This window comes from Suricata suricatta, chromosome 2, assembly GCF_006229205.1.
Source record: "Suricata suricatta isolate VVHF042 chromosome 2, meerkat_22Aug2017_6uvM2_HiC, whole genome shotgun sequence".
In the NCBI taxonomy this organism is placed as follows: domain Eukaryota; kingdom Metazoa; phylum Chordata; class Mammalia; order Carnivora; family Herpestidae; genus Suricata; species Suricata suricatta.
The window spans coordinates 121,206,521-121,228,333 of NC_043701.1; the positions used below are offsets into that span (position 1 = coordinate 121,206,521).

Below are 21,813 nucleotides of genomic sequence, written 5' to 3' on the forward strand. Positions count from 1 at the left end.
ATAACACCCAGTGCTTCTCCCCACAAGTGCCCCCCATCATGACCATCACCCCCTCCCTCTTTCCCCCTCCCTTTTCAGTCCATGGTTTGTTTTCAGTACTCAGTAGTCTCCCTTGATCTGTGTGCCTCACTCTCCCCGTCTCTCTTCCCCCCTTCCTCTCCCCATGGTCCCCTGCCAGGTCTCTCCTGTTAGACCTATGAATGCAAACATATGGTATCTATCCTTCTCTGCCTGACTTATTTCGCTTAGCATGACACTCTCAAGGTCTATCCAATCTTCAATGTGATGAACTGGAAGAATATGCAGCCATGAATACTTTATCCAGCGAGCCTGTCATTCAAAATAGAAGGAGAAATAAAGGTGTTCCCAAATAAACAAAAGTTGAGAGAATTCATCACCACCGAACCAGCCCTACAAGAAATCTTAAGAGGGACTCTATGAGGGAAACGTAGCAGGGAATAAAGGTACCAGAGACATCACTACAAACATGCACTCTACAGGGAACACAATGAATCTAAACCCATATTTTTCAATAATAGCACTGAATGTCAATGGACTGAATGCTCCAGTCAAGTGACACAGGGTAGCAGAATGGATCAAAAACCAAAACCCATCTATTTGCTGCCTAAAAGAGACTCACCTTAGACCTGAAGACACCTTCAGATTGAAAGTAAGGGGATGGAGAAATATCTACCATGTGACTGGAAGCCAAAAGAAAGCTGGAGTAGCCATACTTATATCCTTAAGTTTTATTGGTTAGCTCAAATAATATCACACACCCTGTGTGAAAGTCATTGTGCTAAGGATTATGGAGGAATCCATGAATAAAATGCATTAAAGCCATAGTTTACAAAAAACAAAACAAAACATTCTGGTAGAAGAGGAAAAGGAGAGAAGAAATTAGTTATTATTATTATTATTATTATATGTGTCAAATATTTAGGTACTTTTGCATTTTCATTCAATTTTCAATAAAGTTCTTCAGGGTTACCAGTGATATCCCCAGATAAGGCACTTGATACTCAAAGAGGTTAAGTTGCCCAGAGTCACATTAGTAAGGGTTAGTGCAAGGCCAGATTTCATCCAAGTCTGACTGAAAACTTTGTTCAGCAGCTATTGAGAAGATGGCCACTGTTAAGGAGAATGGGTAAATTTTGGGCATAGGGAAATTGAAGGAAGATTATTATAGGAGAAATAAAATTATGAAAACTTAACCTTGTTACAACCAAGTAATCAGGTGAAACCTAACTAGATGGCTCTCAAACTTTTGGATCTTAATACCTCCTTATAAAAGTATTGAGGGCTTCAAAAAGCTTTTTTGTTCATATAGATTATATCTATTAATGTTTATCATGAGAAACCAAAACAAAATTAAAAATAGTAATTTAGAAATAATAAAACCATTACAGATTAAGTTATTAAAAATAACTTTTCCAGGGGCACCTGGGTGGCTCAGTTGGTTAAGCATCTGACTCTTGACTTGGGCTCAGGGCGTGATCCAATGGTTTGTGAGTTTGAGCTAACAGCGCTGAGCCTGCTTGGGATTCTGTCTCCCTCTCTCTTTCTGCCTCCCTCCACCCCTGCTTGTGCTCGCGGGCTCTCTCTCAAAATAAATAAGAATTAAAAAAAAACTTACAATAACCAAAAAATAGGAAGTGGCATTGTTTTATACATGTTCAGATCTCATGATAGTCAGGTATATAGATGATAGATGTATTCTCATATCTGCTTAGGAACTGAATCCTTATAATATTACATGCCATATAACTGGAAAACTCCACTGTATACTTGTGAGATATTGGGAGTGAAAAAAGGTAAATAACATCTTAGTTTTATTAAGAAATTAATGCTGACTTCATAGACCTCCTGAAAGTGTTTTAGAAAGCCCACGCGACTTCTGTGGAGTATTAGTGGGCAAGCTTGTGAAAGGGAACCAAACTGAGTATGTAGGGTTGGGACTAGATTGTGAAAAGCCTTCATTGGCTGAGTTTGGTTTTAATGAGCAATGGGGGAGCCACTGAAATTTACAAAGGAAAGAATGAAATAGAGCTCTGCTTTTGAAGATTATTCTATATATAATGCATAGATTTGGGAAGCAATTATAATTGTACTGTATTTGGTTATTGGGGGTAACTGATAAGCAGTGTAACAGGTATTGAGAATATATTGTACTCTTCATCTGACTATACATGAAGGACAAGAGAAAGAGAAGAGTCAAACAATGCTGGGATTTTTGAGCCTTGTGATTCCATTAATATTCCATTAATAGATCTAGGAAACAGGAAAAGAAGCAAGCTTGGAAAAGAAAGTAGTGGATTAAGTTCTAGAAAAACTTGCAAAACCTATAAAAAAAGTTTTACATTATTATTTATGTTGAAATAAATTTAGTCTTAGAGAAAAGTTACCAAAAAATGATACAAAAAAATTCACATATATTTTTCACCTAAATTTCCCTAATTATTCCCAATTGAAATAACCATACAGCTATCAAAATTAAGAAAGTAACATAAAGTACAATGCTATAAACTAAACTACTGACCTAATTCAGATTTCACCAGTTTTTCTATGGTCCTTTTCCTATGAGGATCCATTCTGGGTCCCCACATTGAATTTATTATGTCTCTTTAGTTAGTATATATATTCTTTGAGTCAGTTCTTCAGTCTTTCCTTGATCTTATAAAAATTACTTAGTGAAAAGAGAAGATGCTTTTTATAAGTGTAGAGGGAAAAAAACCTGTTTTTAAATCTTCTTTAAAATGCCCAAGAACCTGAGTAAAAAAAAAAAAAAAAAAAAAACACTTATTTTTTCTTTAAAAAGCTACCATGAGAGACTCTTGAATACTGAGAACAAAATGAGGACTGATGGGGGAGGGGGAGTGGGGAAGGGGGTGCTGAGCAAGGAGGAGGGCACTTGTTGGGATGAGCACTGGGGGTTACATGGAAACCAACTTGACAATAAACTATAAAAGAAAAAAAAGCTACAAAAGTGGACAGGATGAGCACTGAGTGTTACATGGAAACCAAATTGACAATAAATAAACTATAAAAAAAAAAAACTACAAATGTGGGCGCCTGAGTGGCTCAGTAGGTTAAGCGTCAGACTTCAGCTCAGGTCATGATCTTGTAGTTCCGGAGTTATGGGCTCTGTGCTGACAGCTCAGCCTCGTGTCTGTTTTGGATTCTGTGTTTCCCCGTCTCTGTGCCCCTACCCCGCTTGTGCTTTGTCTCTCTCAAAAAGTAAATAAACATTAAAAAAAAGTTACAAAAGTATTATTAAACATTGAAACAATATGACATAAACGAGAAGTGACAACACACTCTCAGTTAATAGTTTGTTGTGTATTTTATTTACTTTCTATGCATCTATATTATAGTATATGCAATCTAATGGGCATACCCTTCTGTAACTTGTATTTTTCACTCAAAAGCTGTATTATAGGTACATAACATCTCTTTATATAAAACACACAGATCTAGCTCATTCTTTTTAATGGCTGCATGGTGTTTCATAATGTGGCTATATCATGACACCATTCTTTTATTGATGAATCTTTAGGTTTTTAAAAATTATCCAAAATGCCTCACTGAATATCCTGATATATGTGTCTTTGGGTATTTGGACAGTTGTTACTATGGGGTGAAATTACTGAGTCAGAGACCATATGCATTTTCCACTTTCACAGTTACTACCAAATTGCCCTCCAAAAGGACGTGTCTTCACACTCTCTCCAACAGCAAATGACCTGCTTATTTTCCACCAAAGCTGTGGGTAGAAGTATTCTAAGAGGTCAACAATGATTTGGTTTGGGTAATGAATGCTCTTATGAGTGTTTCACTATGCATTTCTCTCTTGGTTTTGTTCTTTGCAAAGCATTATTTTGCTTTGTTTTGTTTTTGTAACACACACACACACACACACACACACACATACCTCTTAATTAAAAAGAAATGGTTTTAAGAGTCAGGGAGAGGGAGGGAGGCAAATCATGAGAGACTCTTGAGTACTGAAAGTGAACTGAGGGCTGGAGGGGCAGGAAGAAAGGGGAAGGGGGTGATGGTCATGGAGGAGGGCACTTGTGGGGAAGAGCACTGGGTGTTATATGGAAACCAACTTGGCAATAAACTATATGAAAAAAATAGAACACTTTAGGTTCTTAAAAAAAATAAATGGTTTTAGGGGCACCTAGGTAGCTCAGTCTATTAAGCATTTGACTTTGGCTCAGGTCATGATCTCATGGTTCATAAGTTTGAGCCCCACATCGGACTCTGAGCTGACAGCTCAGAGCCTGGAGCTTGCTCTGGAGTCTGTATCTTCCTCTCTCTCTCTCTACTCCTCCCCTGTTCTCACTGTCTCTCTGTCTCTCAAAAATAAATAATAAAAATATTAAAAAAAATTTTTTAATGTTTTATTTATTTTTGATACTGAGAGAGACAGAGCATGAGAGGGGGAGGGGCAGAGCGAGAAGGAGACACAGAACTGGAAGCAGGCTCCAGGCTCTGAGCTGGCTGTAAGCACAGAGCCCGTAAGCACAGAGCCCGACGCGGGGCTCGAACCCACGAACGTGAGATCTGACCTGAGCCGAAGTTGGAGGCTTAACCAACTGAGCCACGCAGGCGCCCCAAAAAATATATTTTTTTAAATGTTTTTTAATTTTTTTATTTTTGGGAGACAGAGAGAGACAGTGCGAGCAGGGGAGGGTCAGAGAGAGAGGGAGACACAGAATCCGAAGCAGGCTCCAGGCTCCGAGCTGTCAGCACAGAGCCTGATGCGGGGCTCGAACCCACGAACCGTGAGATCGTGACCCGAGCCGAAGCCGGTTAACCGACTGAGCCACCCAGGCGCCCCAAAATATTTTTTAAAAAATTAAGAAAATACATGGTTTTAAGTGCTTTTTGTCTTTGAGACCTTTTACTTTTAGTCAGTAAAACGATGGCCATGAAGAAGGAGGCCTAGGTGAGGGGTTAAATGAAACAGTTATTGGGAGACTATCTATAGAGTCTATAGTGTCTGGATTTCGAGGTACTTGGTGGAATAGGAAAAAGTGTTCAAGAAGTCAGAGCCAGGGTCAGGTTGTAAACTGTGTTCTAGAGGGGCTTCCATGAACAGTGAGAAATATGAGGTTAAGCTTTGGTGCTTATGTGAGGATCTCATGGACTTGAGCAATTTGCATAATTCAGTGATAATTCTTTCTGAGACAGTGGGGAGAGGATCAAAGGAAGAGATTACTAATCCTTGAATTTCCTTTTGAAATAACACAGGAATCTCTAAATTGTTTTTAATAGAAAATATATGTGGCTGTGATGCTAGAAGTAGATAAGAATGCCAATTAAATCAGAGAAACTATAAATTAGATAATAAGATAATTTTTGAAAAGCTTGGAGTAAACTAAATCAGAAGAGAGAATTTAACAAGGATACATGGTTCTTGGTTTTTTTATGTCCTATCTTAAAAATACACTGGCTGGGGCGCCTGGGTGGCTCAGTCGGTTAAGCCTCCGGCTTCGGCTTAGGTCAGATCTCACGTTCGTGGGTTCGAGCCCTGTGTCAGGCTCTGTGCTGACAGCTCAGAGCCTGGAGCCTGCTTCCGGTTCTGTGTCTCCTTCTCTCTCTGCCCCTCCCCCTCTCATGCTCTGTCTCTCTCAGTCTCAAAAATAAATAAAAAGAACAAACAACAACAAAAAAATACACTGGCTGCTGAATAGACCAAGAACAAAAGGCTGAGGTTTTGGTTTCTTTGGTTGTAGTTTTTGTTTGTTATATATTTTTACCCCCTTAGCATGTCTCAGAATTCCTCATTTTTCTTTTTTCAGTTTTAGGATCTATATTTTTGTGGGCAAGGAAGAGTATATTTCGAGGCTTTTGTTTACTGTTGGTCGTTCTGCCTCTCCCAGACCAAATAGTTTCATTTTCATATTTACAGATATATCAGGGCATATTTCTAGAGATGTGGTTTGAGAAAGGGATAGGACATTAGATATTTAGAATCCTAAAAGGTCTAGGATGTGTTAGGCTCCTCACCTAAGCATTAGTGTCATTATTAGTAAGTAATGATCAATCTAACTATTAAGAAATGTTTGATGTATTGTCAGCTGCTTCTATCCTATAATAAGTGAGCTTTAAATAGACAACTTAAGAACCTGACCTTTACAGTTCGGTGGTGAGATTTTCTCTCTTGTCCTCAGCTCTAACTGCTCCTAACAGGAGGTGGAATCAGGGCACAAAAATATAAAAACAAGATAACCTTTATTTTTCTATAATATTTTAAAAGAATTTGAAGAATAGTCTAACATTTGAAATTTGAACATGATTCAAAGCTATTACAAATAAAATATGATTTGGAGTAAAATTTTTGTTAGTATACAAAATAAATTTGTGTATTTATGTTAAATTGATATATTCACACATACAATAGCTCTGTAAAATATATACATGGAAATAAATAACTTTTAGTTTTTTAACTGCAGAAACTCATTTGTTAAATAACTAGGTTTGTAGTTAAGATAAGGGCAAACTAGTCCCATTTATCCACTTACACTAGTGTTTAGAAAACTCCACGTGATTAATATTTTCAGAAGTAATCTTGTAAAAGCCCAGATTAGAAAACTATTAGATATGGCATAGTCATCTAAAATGGGTCTGTGACTTGGGAACACCCCTCCCCCAATCATTTAAAGTGGTTAAATAATTGCATTCTGCTAGTAGAGAATTGGACGGTTGTTATTCATTCAATATTAACATTTACTTGAATGTCTACTACATGTCAGGGATTGCTATACATTTCATATATATCATTTCTCTTGTTTGTTCTGGAAACTAGATAAAGGTACTAATGCCACTTTACATTTGAGAAAAGTAAGATTTAGAGAGGGAAAAAAAATGTTTTGCCCCAGATCACATGGCAAGTGAGTAATGGCACCTGGACTTGAAGTTCAAAGCCTTGCTTTTTAACCATTATTGCTAAGTCAGAGACTGAAATCTTCCTTTTTATTGTTCAACTATTCCTAGACCAAAGAAGCTGCTGTTAAATTCTTATCAGGAAGAATATAGCACCAGCTGTGAAGATAACAGCAACAAAAACAGAAAGGAAGGTACCAAGATATACTGGAGAAGACTTGGAAGGAGACCAGAGTTTGCATTTGGCTCAGTTTTAAGCTCAAAGATCATTTTCTTAGGAAAGCCTACCACATCCTCTTCATTATTTGTCTCTGTTAGACCACTGAACTCATTACTATAATTACCATAGTGCAATGATTCTAAGGTGCACATATTTTTCATTTTAACATGTCTAAAATCTGAATGCATTTTATAATTGATGGTATCTTAAAATTAATTGATAGCATTTCTCCTTAATTATTGGTACAGAAAATAAGGATTTAATTTATGTTCAATGGCATCTTGGATTTGCTGAAATAGGTATTTAAATGTGTTTCTATGAAAAGGTTTATATCATTCCAACAGTTTTAAATACTGGGTGGATACAATAATTTTCCAATTTTTAATCTAGTCCTCCCAGTCCTGCATGCATGATGAACTAAATTTCCCTTTGATATCACAGGGGTCCCCGATTCAATATGTGTACTTTCCAAATGAACTTGTCTTTTAGTATCCCATCTCAGTAAGGAATCTACATTTGTGAAGCTAAAAAGCTAGAAGTTTGACTGCCAGGTTTTGAATTCTACTTCTATCCTATACTAGTTATCTAGAGACACAGTGAATTGTTTGCCCTTATTCTTCATCTGTAAAATGGGGATCATAATACCACCTACCTACTGAGTGTGGTTAGGACAATAAAACATAGAGTACATGTTAGCTGCCACTAATCTTTATGAGAGGTAGGCCTTTCAAAATATCTCATTTCTGTCCACTTTTATTTCATTGCTACTTCTCTACCCCAAGCCTTCATTTTTCTCACTTATTCTAACAGCTTCTCTTTTGCATCTCTAATCTGTTCTATACAAAAACCAGTCAGCCATTTTTCAAATTAGATCATGAGGCTTCTTTTTTTTTAATTTTTTAATGTTTTTTATTTATTTTTGAGAGATAGAGAGAGGCAGCAGGAACAGGGTAGGCTCAGAGAGAGAGGGAGACACAGAATCCAAACCAGACTCCAGGCTCTGAGCTGTCAGCACAGAGCCCGATGCGAGGCTCGAACCCACAAACCATGAGATCATGACCTGAGCCGAAGTCGGACACTCAACCGACCGAGCCACCCAGGCCCCTCTCATGTAGCTTCTTAGAAACCCCCAATCTATGTATTGTTCTCAGTTGTTTGCCTAGCCTCTGCCTTCCTTTTCAGCCTCATCTTTTGCTGCTATACCTCACAGTGTCCCTCATTTCCCCCCAAACGTACTCCCATTCATCCTTTACTTTTCAATTTAGATGCCGCTTCCTCAAAGACAAGTTCTGATCTTCCAAACTTAAAGTGGGTACCTTCAGCCTAATGTACAATCATTTATGTTGAATTTATACCTTTCAAATTTGGGGTGAAGGTAAGAAAGTTAAGTGCTTTCCCTAAGGCTTGTGAGGCTAGTTATGGCAGAACTAGAATGTCAACCCAGGACTACCCAACTGTCATTTCCATGATCCTTCCTTTGCTTCCTTTAGTGCAGAAAAGTGCATGTGAATCAATGCGGTAGCCTTCCAAATATGGTGTGACTTCTCTCCATCATATATTCTTATAGTATGGACTTTTTTTTAATAGAGCATGTGCATGAGCAAGGGAGGCACAGAGAGAGAATCCCAAACAGGCTCTGTGCTCAGCACAGAGCTGGATGTGGGGCTCAATCTCATGATCACAACCTGAGCTGGTATCAAGAGTTGGATGCTTAATGGACTGAGCCACCAAGGCACCCCCTCTAGCATTCATATATACATAGCACTTGTATAAATTACTTTGCATACAATAGATACTCATAAAGTCTTAGGAATATTGAGAAAAACTATTTTAATTAATTTAATTTTTTCAAGGTTTGGAGCTTCTTCACAAAGGAATTTCATATCTGCCATCCTCTTCTACCAATCAGTAACAGTACATTTACTGTTTCATATTTTGAATAGAACTGCCTAAAATGATTTTGAAGTAAATAGTTTGTTTCTTCATGAATTATTATGATTGTTTTGCTGGAAAAACAATTAACTGTAAGTATCTTTGCTTTGTTACAGGAATTAAGTGATCTACAACGTGACCCACCTGCTCATTGTTCAGCTGGACCTGTGGGAGATGACTGTAAGCATTGCTTTCTTACTAGGATTTTGCTATCATTAATAATATTGGTTTGAACACTTATTAATGACTCTAAAACTCCTTTGTTTTTTCAGTGTTCCACTGGCAAGCAACTATTATGGGACCTGTAAGTATGAGTCACAAATATGAAATTAATTTTCCCAGCCATAGTTCATTCTTGCCATTTCACCTTTAATCAGATGTTTGTGGCTAAGGTTAAGTTTTCTTGTACTCTGAATCACTCAGGAAGAAAAATATGGTTAAAGGATATATGATAATTTCTAAAGCAATGGTGTCAAATATTTGCTAGGATCACTGTGAATTTTCCTTTGCCAAATCCTTGATTATTATACAGAGTCATGGATCATGCACAGTTTGCAACCAGGCTGTGTGTTTGCTTTATCTGTTTTTAAACACAAAAGTCAGTTGTTCAAAACTAATCATTATTAGTCTCACATCATAAATTTTAGTAGGTTAGAAATGAGTCTCATTAACTCAGTAATGGAATACCTAAAAGTAAAAAGCACCAGTTTACAGTAACATTCTTCACTGTTCCCGTGTGTGAGAGAATGGATGAGATATCACAGTGGATCTATCTTTGCCACCTCATGATTGGTTTTTTTAGTTTTGTTGTATTGTACTGAACTCAGAATTACCTGTGATTTTATGGCTGGCTTTTCTTAACACTTACCTACCTTTGTTAAGATTATATCTTTCTATACCTAAGAGGCAGTTATGTCTTGAAACAGGCTTTTCTTTCTTTGCACAAAAATCTGATTACATAAGAATGGGCATTGACTACCTTCTGGGTGAGAGTATACTAATAGCATGCTTCCATGAATATCATTCTCTCTTCCCACTCCTGAAAGAGCTTTATCTACTAAGCCATAGAGGTTTTAATCATATTGCTTTGTGTTTCACTTTTAAAAACAACAACAGTTGCTGAATTTTCATAGGAAAATGTCTCAAATTACTAAATTGTTATATTAAGTTAGTTTATCAAAGGGTAAAATGCAACATATTTATTTAAACAACAACATTAAGAATCTAGTTGTTTTTCATTGCTTACTAAGAACCTTCAAAATACTATTATTTAAAGGTCCACCCTTACCACTTGAATTATAGCCCTTCACAGATAGTTCTTAGGTGAATCATATGTAGCAAATAGTTACAATTATGTTACTCATACCCCTTTTATTTTAGTAATGCAAATATGTCACTCTATAATATCATTTGAATATCTGAGCAGACCATATCTGTTGATTGTAATTACTTACATTTTTTACATTCCTTATAATTTTTGAAGATTTAGAATTAAAGGATATATAGTAAGAGTAATTATATGGTTCAGTTCTCTAATGTATATGCAGAAACTTAAGAAGGAAGTAATGATAGTCTTGCTGTTATTACCAAAGTGGTAATATAACATGATAAATTTAATTAAATATAAAGGAATTAAAATCGATTTTTAGGGGTTTTGCTACCTTTTTTCTTTATCATTTTTTTCTTACTTGTAACATTAAATATATTTTCTAATTGCCATAAAGAAACCTGATGAAATTTAAATTCCTTTTGTAAAGTTGATTCCTAATTTGATTCAATGAATATTGAATTTATCTAGTTTTGCCTTGAGGTTTTTTTTTTTTTTTTGCATTTTCCACATTATATTATAAACTGTTAATAAGTGAAGATTGGAGGTCTGCATTGTGTGCTACTTAGCCTTTCCCTTTTATAACTTGGTCTTTTTAATTTATCTCTATTCTTGCCCCTTCCTTAAAGGACTAGCAGAAGTTAAGTTTTATAAATAAGAAGGTAAAGATAACCCCAACCCTTTTTCCCATACTGATTACTTGTGCAGAAAAATCTTCTTTCTCTAAGCAATCTTGTGTGTATACCAATCTTTAAAAATCTTTACTCACACACAGACAAAACCGAATAAGTCATACCACTTTTTATGTTTAACTATGATGTCGTCATGATTGTTGTCTTCCTTCATAACTGCAAAGGGAAACCTGTTTTCAAGGTAAGTGATCTGAACTTATGACAAAAATGATGGCATTTTTTTTCCCCAAATATATTTGGGGGGAATCATCTTGGGTTACTAAATTAATACACTAACCAAACACTGATGCAAATATTTGTAATTTCAGCCTGATAGCGCCTATCAAGGTGGAGTCTTCTTTCTCACTGTACATTTTCCGACAGATTATCCTTTTAAGCCACCAAAGGTATTTTTATTTTTATGATTGGTGTGACTCCTTTATCAGGGATTTTACTCTCTACCCCAAGATGTGTTCATGATGTCAAAGACTTCAGGTAGTTTATCATGTTCAAATCACTGAATATAAAATATGCTTTCTCACTCAAAAGTAAGAAAATCACTTAGTGATTTTCTGTAATCAAAAGGTGGTATCTGATATACTATAAATTAGCTTCTTTACCTTTTTTTCCCTGTCCTCATTAGATATATTTAATTTGGGAAATATTTTATAGTCAAAAATCAGACTTTTCTATTCAGGGGATTTTGTTTCTAAAGTTGACTTCATTTCTCAGTTCTTAAGTATTCAACAAAATTTATTGAGCACCTCCAATGTTCTGTTACATTGGGGAATACAAAAGTAAATATGACACAGTCCCTTTATTAAGTATGGTAGGGAAAATAAAAACATATTCTTATTAAATTGAATTTAGACTAGACCTGAAGAGGAAATAAATGATGGTGACATCAAGGAGGGAGAGATTTGTTAACAAATTTTGTCACTTGGAATAATTATTTTAGATTTTTAAGAATACCTGATTAACGTTATATATATGAAACAATATAGCAACAACTCTTGTGGAAAATTAGAATTGTTAGCAGAGTCCTTAGGATAAGTAACAGGCTGAGGCCCCTAAACTTCCCTCTGGAACAATGTCAGCACCCTAGTTTTAGACCCAAGTGTTGCTTGCAAGTACCAGTGATTTTAAAATTAAGAAAGAGATTACTGTGAAGGATGATGGAAGCCATGGTTAATTATTCAGGTACTACTCAGCTAGTCACACTGGCTATTACAGGCTTATTTATTATATTCCAAAAATAGTTCTCAATTCCCCAGGGGGAAAGGGGATACTGACTCTTTTGCTTTCATACTCCCAATAGCTATGTGTGCACAAAGTAGATGCTCAGTTTTGTTGAATACATTTCTCCTGTAGGGTCATATAAAATTCAGAGCAAATTAGTTCTCTTTTGTTCATAGTTCATGGATTGTCACATTTTTGTTTTGTTTTTAGATTGCTTTCACAACAAAAATTTACCATCCAAACATAAACAGTAATGGAAGTATTTGTCTTGATATCCTGAGGTCACAATGGTCACCAGCTCTGACTGTATCAAAAGGTAATTTCATTTATCAGATTTATAACAGCTGATAACAGTGAGACAGGAAAAAATAGCAGAAGTATTTAGGGACTAAATTTAAAAAAATTTTAAATGTGTTTTCTCCCGCTTTGATTTTGCTTTGCTTACCTAGCTCTTCTATTACTCTTTTGCTTTTAGCAGTTAGCCTGGGGGGAGAGGTTGATGGGCAAATCTAAATGATAAAATAAGAGACATTTTAAATGTTAGAGCTAGAAATTTGGATAAGCCTATTGACATTTTACCCCTTTAGTTTGGGCTTTAAAGAGAGAGTCAGAGACAGAGTAAAATTAAGATTTCAGGACCAGTTGCACCATTTATTAAATGGGATTGTTGATGTAATGAGTAAAGCTTTACATCTTTTACTTCATCTAAGAAGAAATACCAGATTAGGCTGATAAGTGATTTAAAATGAATGACACATTTCACTCCTTAGAGAAATGCACTACATTTAGCATGTTGGTCTAAACTTTGAATAATCAATAACATTGTTGTGATGACCGAGAACATAATCCCTGTGGATTCCCAGCTTTCACAGATACATATAGCTTTGTTCTTTGCTAAACTATCAGATATGTACCTAGACTATCTGAAGCCTTTTTGTTATTAGCCAGTACTATTGGCTGTGCCAGGCCTCTTAATTCATGTCTTGTTTCTCTAGCAGAAGAGAACCTGACTGTTAAAATACTGTTTTGAGTTAGAAGCATCTGCCCCTAAAGTAATTTGGTAGTTTTCCCTTTTTATAAAATTTTTTTTAAATTTAAGAAAACTATTTCTCTTGAAGGATTCAGGGGAGGAATCTATGGTCATTTAAAAATCTTTTAAGTAAATTCTATCTGAATGTTCAACTTATTTTTTATAAAAGTGACAAGGGTCCACAGCCATTTAAGATAACTAGTATTCCTTCAGGTAGCTAGTTATTATAAATGGCAGTTTTTCTGACCTAAAATACTTGTATTAAATGTTTATGTCGACTTTAGTGTCTTTTTAAAAATCTCACATAGTTTAACTGTTATGCAGTAGATGTAGGAAAGATTTTGTGTTGAAGGGTTATTCAAATTAATATACTCTTTTCCTGGAATGTTATCACAAAATGAAATTCATTTGGCATAAGTGGTTAAGTACTTACACATATAAAAGAAGTTGTAGATTGCCAGATATTGAGCATTTATCTCCTAATACTTGCAGCTTTTTATAAATATTAATTAGTATCATTGGTTTCTGGAAACTATCCTTTAAGAAGAATTTCAAGTAGCCTCAGTTTCCGCATCTGTAAAATGGGGATTATAGTAGTATTACTACATAAGATCACTATGCATCTGGCACAGAGTAAGTACTCAAATGAATAACTGTTACTACGTTTTTCCCTATCTTAAAACATTTAATTTGTGTACATGATAGTGAAGTCAGGGCACCTGGCTCTTCACAGTAGGAGTGGGGAATGAGGAACTTGCCTCTTGGTTATTTTATAGGGTAGCTTATATGTTGCTCATTTGTACATTTTTTACTTTTTAATATTTTAATATCTTATATTGCTTTTTATCATGAGTTTAGTATGGAAACTTTCCAAAGATGTGAGCCCAGATAATCTCCCCTATTGGTTTAATATACAAGCCTTAAAATTTCACTGGGCAGATGAAAGATAAGGAAGATAAATAAAATAGTTTTCTCATTAGCCCTGAGCAATGCCTTGTCTGTGTCATTTAAGAATCAACTCTGCTTTATACATTCACTTGTGGATTTCTAAGAGTAGGAAAAAGTAAAGGAACTTAGTAGAAGTGGGTAAAGATGAAATATTATTTCAAAAACTCCTTATACGCCCTCAGAAGTGGTGGCATGCAACTGAAGCAAACGAATGAGGAACCAGAGTCTTTGTTCCTTACTTTTTCAGATACTTAAATTCTTTTTTAAATGTAGCTATTTGAATTCATATTTTGATGTGCAGTAAACAACTAATTTTTCAGTTTTCACTTATATTTTAATATATACAAGTGATATATTGATAACTTTACATTATATTTAATTGAATGATACAAATAATGTGTATGGAATAAAAGATTTATTGATAAAAATCTGACAAATATTTCTTCTTGGTAGGCAAACTATAGCACCAAGCCAAGGTAAAAAAGTGCAAAAACATGAGTCAAAAGTAGTTTAGACTATTAACTGTAATTCTAATGCTTTAATTTGAATTGATTAGAACATGGAGCTTCTACATTAAAATAAAATTAAAAATGGATAATTTTCACATTAAAATATACAAGTATCTCTAAGAAATATCTAAAGTTAGGATACGTTCTAAAAATGTTTTGATTAGGTACCATATTTGGGGTGTATATATGTTACCTAAAAATGTTTTTATAAAAAACTCTTGAGTTTAAATGTTGTTAATAATTACTTTAGATCGCTTCTCGGCCTTTTGGCTAAGATCAAGTGTAGTATCTGTTCTTATCAGTTTAATATCTGATACATCCTCTATCCGAGAACAATATATTAAATGGATTTTTGGAATTAGGAGATGGAATAGGAGCTTGCTCCGTCCACTCCATGCATCGACCTGGTATTGCAGTACTTCAAGGAACGGTGCACCACAAAAAAAATAATAATAATTACTTTAGAGATGCACATTTTTAAGTAAGTAGAATTTCAAATAGAATTTAAAACTTCAAGTTTTAGTAATTTCTTATTATATACATTGTATGGTAATTTTATAATTTTAAAAATTAAAAATACTTGCTCCTAACCACAGTTAGTCTAAAATGTAATTTAATATTTTCATTTTATTTTTTCTTTATAAGTTTTCTGTATATAGTAAAGTCATTTTCATACATGTGATTGTAAAAAGTAGAAAGATCATTGTCTAATGTGATGCTCTCTTTTCAATCTAGTTTTATTGTCCATATGTTCTCTACTTTGTGATCCTAATCCTGATGACCCCTTAGTACCAGATATTGCACAAATCTATAAATCAGACAAAGAAAAGTAAGTGTTTACTTATATTAATTTCTGCTTAGAAGTATTTCTAGGTAGTCTGCCAAAACATAAGTATTATCAATATATTTAAGTCCATTTAATTGTGTTTATTATCTTTCCAGTGGAAGATACCATTCTTTTTAAATTGTGCTAGTCTTTTTACAAAATACATTTTTCCTTCCTACATAGTGTGTAATCCTTTACTATTTAATAGTGCATGTTTACATTTGCATAATATGTCATGTTTTCTGATAAGAAAGAACTATAATGAGTTCTAGGTAGTAAATTTAAAATAAAAGAACTTGATAATTGGAAAGTATTGAATACTATATTCCTTATCTTCTTCCCAGAAGAGAAGTTATCCCTAACCGCTTCCAAACTAACCTAATTTTCAAGCTGCCTCATTTTGCTGGTACCACTGATTCATTTACAGCTTACAGATTAATGTCCATTCAGGGTTGGCTTTTATAGATTTTTAATAGAAATTAGTTTCTTCATTTTGTTTATAATTTAGGTATGTTTTTATATTGGTTGTAGAGAAAACCATCAGTTAAAAAAATCGCTTGTTTTCTGTTTTATTTAATGTATGAGTCTAAGTCACATTGACCCAATAATTGGCATATGAGTGATTATCGTAGTTAAGTGTAAGATGGTAGAATATACAGTTTTATATAAACAGATTTTCTAAAAGGTTCAATTCGTATGTTTTTATTGTATCCCTTTTGTATACCCACAGATACAACAGACATGCAAGAGAATGGACTCAGAAATATGCAATGTAAAATCAAAAAAATTTTTCATATATACCAGAGTACTGTAAAATCTAGGTTTTTTTTCAACATTAGCAGTAAATTGAGCACTGTTTACTGTTTCATTGTACCATGAAATCCTTTGAATTTTACCCATTTTACATGTATTTCTGAAGCAAGACACACTTCTAAAAATACCCTTATGACTGTGATGAGAGCATCTGTCATTTTGTACGCATTGAGAAAGACATTTATTATGGTTTTTGAGATACATCTGCATCTTCAGCTTACAAGATCTGCAATGCATCTGAAAAGCAACCAAATTATTTTTTGCTGAAACTAGATGTTTTTACATGAGAAATACTGTATGTGTTGTCTAAGATGGTATCAGTTTTATAAATCTGTATTCAGATTTCATTCTTTGTTAGCTCACTTTATAATTTGTATTTTTTTACTGTATAGACTAAATATATTCTATTTACATGTATGTAAACTCATTACCTTTTTCCTGTGAACAGTATTGGAAAAAACCCAACAGCTGGTAATTAAATGAATTAACTGTCTGTCTCCCTTGTTTTAGGGTATTCTGTAGATTGATTGGATTTCTTAAACCTGAAATGAACCTTTACACTGTAATTCTCAGTATCCTGATTATGGAGAAACACTCATTTTGATTTTGTTATACTTGACTTAACTTTATTGCAATGTGAATTAATTGCACTGCTAAGTAGGAAGATGTGTAACTATTATTTGTTGCTATTCACATCTGAATTTTTTTCTGTATAGGCAATATTATATTGACACCTTTTACAGATATTAATGTAGCCTTTTCCATATAAATAAAATGCTTTTTCTACTATTTGTCTTGATTACTTAAAGAAATAAATTATCTATAAGTAAGGATAAAAACTAAAATTTTGCATGATAATTACAAATTGTGGGAATGAGGTCTGTTGTATTTAGCATTAATTGCCATTAATTTTATAAATTTTATTGCTTTAGGTTTGTATCTGCTTACTGTATTAAAAGTCTAGAGGATGATATACATTGGTCCCTTGTTATAGAAGAGAATTTAGAATAAGCTGAGGTTTGTCTTGGATCACATTTTAAATGGATTATTTACTAAAAAGTACTGTGATAAGTATAAGGCAGTGTCACCCACATTGAAGAAAGTATAGACCTGAAAAATAAATTAGTTTAATTTATTAATTAAATCCCCTTCTAGATGAAATGGACATGGTATTTTTAACATTTTAAAAACTAGAATTTTAATCATTTAGTGCCATCACAATTTGAAAGAGGACATTCATTTTTTACTATAGATGTTATAAAGAAAATTCTAAAATGATGCTTTCCTCTGTTTTTACAAATTTCCAATTAAAAGTGATTTAAATGAATAGGTTATCTTTGCAGATAGAAAGTTTAATGTTTTAACTTGGAAAAAATACGTTTCTAATTATGTAGCATGCTTACCAAACTTGAGTGGGTGTCATTTTTAAGAAGAGTTGTATCTCTTTGAATTATTGCAGTAGCTGTATAAGTGTGCAAGAATCTGTGATGGATGTAGTCATTAGCAAAGCATTTAAATCACTTAAGTATTTTACCATGGATCATTATTATTAAAGCACAAAATAACCCGTTGTTAGAAAATGTGTTTTTATAAATGAATGTAAAAATAATTAAATGAATTGTGAAGTGGATGTTTATAGAGGTTTAAAAAGTACTATTAAGTAATGTTTTGAAACAGACATATCATGAAAAACACTGCTTTACTAGATATATGATTATAAGCTACATTCACCCAGAATTTGAACACTCAACATCATTATATTTAAGTATTTAGTATATTTTGATAGTAAAAGATTTTGTTTCTTGAATATCTTTCACTTTTTTAGAACTTTGATTTGTGTGGCATTTATTTTTGGAAGTGTTTTTTTTTTTTCTTTATTAAAGTTTTTGAAAGTCGTCTAACTCTTGTTTGCCTTTGCTTACATATGAATTATACGACCAGATTCTAGAAGAGTGTACACAAGTTCCCATAACTAAATAAAAACCTTAAAAGTTCAACAGTGGCATAATGATTAGCCAGGTCACCATTTTGGTTATGTTGTTTTTGCTTAATTCTGACAAAGAGTGCATCAATTACCTTGTACAATTGCAAGTTCAAAGCAGGGACCTTCCTCCATCGATTAACCATTATTTAGGGACCACTTTGGAGTAAGGAAAATAAGTAGTCTTTGGAGATTTAGGATTGTAACCTCTTGAAGTCTTGGATGGTCCAAGATAGTTGGAAACCATATTCATATTGGATTCTGGACACTTGTAACTGCTACATACAGTAAATCAGTAATACAAGTTGTAAGGGTAACCTGACCTGCATCCCCCCGCTAACTCAAAAGCATGTGGTTCCTGCAGTACAGGCTTTACACCTACCTATGTAAACCATATATATATTCATTTTTGCTTTAAGTTTTTTCTCTTAAACTGTTTAAGGAAAATTAAAAATTTACTTTGTAGATCGACTACTTAAAAATTGCAAAGGATCATAAGGTATCAGGTGAGAAACAAACACAGAACACAAGAGGAACCCTAAGAGTTAATATTCAAAAGAGTAACTTAATAAAGTTGAAAAATATATCACATGTAGTTTTTCATTTCTTTTATTACTTTATCACACTGATCTGTTTAACACTGTGCAGTCACTGTTGTTATGCAGGAACTTGCTCTCACAGTTCTATATTTTTAAGATGGAAAGATTGGGGATATTAATTTTTCTCTCAGATTAAAAGAGATTCTTGGTCATGAAATTATATTTATTTGTTGGTAGTCAATTTGAACTGGAATCACAAAAGCTTCAGTGTTTTTATTGTTGGATTTGGTCTGTTAAAATACAAGAGTACTGCTTATCTTTTGTTTAAATATTTTAAGTGATTATTAGTATAATAAAATAATAACAAACCTGAACTTTAGAAGTTCAGAATCATCACTCTATCAGCTGTAAACTAGGGCCTTAAAAATGGTTTGCTTAAAACAGAGGCTTAACTGCAATTCATTAGCCCTAAAGTGTAATTAATGCAGGTCATTTGTGAAAGTTCTCATTAAAAATTTTTTTTAATATGTTTGTTTATTTTGAGAGAGGGAGACAAGAGTGCGAGCCAGGGAGGGGCAGAGAGAGAGAGAGGGGGACACAGAATCCGAAGCAGGCTTCAGGCTCTGAACTGTCAGCATAGAGCCCAACATCGGCTCCAACTCACAAGCCATGAAATCATGACCTGAGCCAAAGTCGAACACTTGACCGACTGAGCCACCCAGGTGCCCCTTAAGTTCTCATATTTTAAATAGTATTTCTGTAGTGGTTCCAATAGTTACACAGATAAGAGAAGATTCAACTGATTTCGCTTGTCTAAACTGCTATGTATAGATAATGAGTCATTTCTTTCTTTTCTTTTGTATTGAGTGACACTGGCAAACTCTTACTGCACAATTTGTTTTTTCTTACTGCACAATTGATATGCTTTCACCATGAGTGTTTTCAGTAGTAGTGATAAAAATTTGTGGACAGCTGATGATTTTAATTGTAAAAATAATCTATAGTATAAAAGTATTTCATGACATACTAAGAGTATTATATCACTTATTTGTATTATATTACATTTAAATTTCTGCTCCCATTATCCTGTTATATATAAGAATGTAGTTTTAAATTGTAAATGAATTGAGCTAATAGGAGGAGGGAATATTCACTTAAAAGTATTAGCATTTGGAGGCATTTCTGTATGATAAGATACATTTCTTTAAAAACTTATTTTAGCACTCTGTAAGGTTCTACTTGTAGAGGAAAGGATGTGCCTTTTTTAGCTCAGGAGGAAGTTGCCTTTATTATTCTGTTATGCTTTCCCCGTATAATTTATTTGTGTGATGCTCTCTTTAGTGCAAAAGATCAAGATAAGTTGTGTGTGAAATACAGTATTGTAAACTCTTAATGTAAATATTATGAGAAACAGTTGTGACACCAGTTGTGTTAGCACTTCTGACTCACTCATTTTAACAGTCCTGTGAGTACCCACACATTCAATGTGTCAGTACAATTCACAAGACTAAGCTTATGGCCATATCCTACCTAAAATTTATTATAGTGATACAGCAAAGATACACAGCTGGATCAGAAAGAGAAAAAGACTAGAGTCTAGGGAATCCATGTGCAAGCTTCCTGTGCTATCCTTGAAGGGGCCACATAGAGTGCACTCCAACAATGAAATGTATTAACATGGGCACACTTTCTGCCTAGGGAAACCTGTTTAAAGCTCAAAGTCCAGGGGTTTTTATTGGGGGCTAAATCATATAGGCACCCTTTGCCCTCTGAAATTCTAATCTCCCAAAAGAAAAGCAGGTGTTCACCATAAATCATACTGTTTTTTACACAGTCTTGTACACATAAATGTACAACCTTTGCACATAAAGGAAATGTCAAAACCAAGTTTTAGATGCCACCCAAGGGTCAATCTTGTAAGCAAGCCCTTCTAAAGGTGCAGGCCTGCAGCATTTATTGAAAAAACTTTTATTTCCCTTTGAATGGTCATGCTGGATTGTTGCAAATCAGGTGGACACAGGTTTATTTTTGGACTCTGTATTCCACTGATCTACATGCTTTATGTTAGTACCATACTATATTGATTACTGTAGCTTTGTAGTAACCTGAAATCAGGAAGTATGGGTCTTAAAAAGTTGTTCTTTTGTGATACTGTTTGACTCTTCATGTCCCTTGTGATTCCAAGGGCATTTCAGGGTCAGCTTTTCCATTTCTTCTACTGAGATTTTAATTGGGGTTGTATTGAATCTATAGAGTGATTTTGGTAAAGACATCTTTGGTTCTGGTTATTTATTGCTGAATGACAAATCACCCCAAATTAAGTAGTGTACAGGAAAAACATTTTTTTTTATTATGCTCATGGATTCTGTTGGGTAAGGATTTGGGATGTGGCACAGTAGGGATGGCTTGTATACTTAGGCCTCAGTGGAGGGTGACTGGGGACTGGAGGCTTAAACCATTAGGAAGTTTCTTCACTCCAATGTTGGGCACCTGGACAAGTATTATCTACTAGAGTGCTTATGTAAAGCCTTTCTATGTGACTTGAGCTTCTCACAATATGGCAGCTCAGCTCTAAGAGGGATCTGGGGAGCAAGTGTTCCAAGAGAACAGGAGAAAGCTGCGTGAACTTTTATGATCTAACCTTTGAAGTTGCATAGTGTTACTTCTGCTGTAATTTATTGGTTGAAACAGTTAAAGACCCTCTCAAAGGGAAGGTAACGTAGACTCTCACCTTTCCATGAGAAAATCTGGGGTCACTGCTGCATCTTATGAATTCCTCCATTCCATGAATATATATTCATGTATAATGGTTGAATACTTAACTTTTTTATAGTTTTCTGTATAAAGGTCTTGCATATTTTTCATTAGATTTATTCCTAGATAT

At 34.3% G+C, this 21,813-nt stretch overlaps 1 protein-coding gene and 1 non-coding gene across 2 annotated transcripts in view; both read left to right on the forward strand.

Annotated features, from left to right (window-relative positions):
• Positions 1-17,198, forward strand: part of UBE2D1 (ubiquitin conjugating enzyme E2 D1) — a 31,957-nt gene extending 14,759 nt beyond the window's left edge. Inside the window, exons 2-7 of the mRNA XM_029931718.1 lie at positions 9,163-9,226; positions 9,319-9,350; positions 11,374-11,451; positions 12,494-12,599; positions 15,506-15,599; positions 16,327-17,198. Of these exons, the coding sequence (XP_029787578.1) occupies positions 9,163-9,226; positions 9,319-9,350; positions 11,374-11,451; positions 12,494-12,599; positions 15,506-15,599; positions 16,327-16,372 (420 nt within the window). The 3' untranslated portion in view covers positions 16,373-17,198. The remainder of the gene's footprint in view (positions 1-9,162; positions 9,227-9,318; positions 9,351-11,373; positions 11,452-12,493; positions 12,600-15,505; positions 15,600-16,326) is intronic.
• On the forward strand, positions 15,021-15,211 carry LOC115286212. The gene has a single exon (XR_003905953.1). It is a non-coding gene; the product is annotated as a U2 spliceosomal RNA (small nuclear RNA).
• Positions 17,199-21,813: the final 4,615 nt, after the last annotated feature.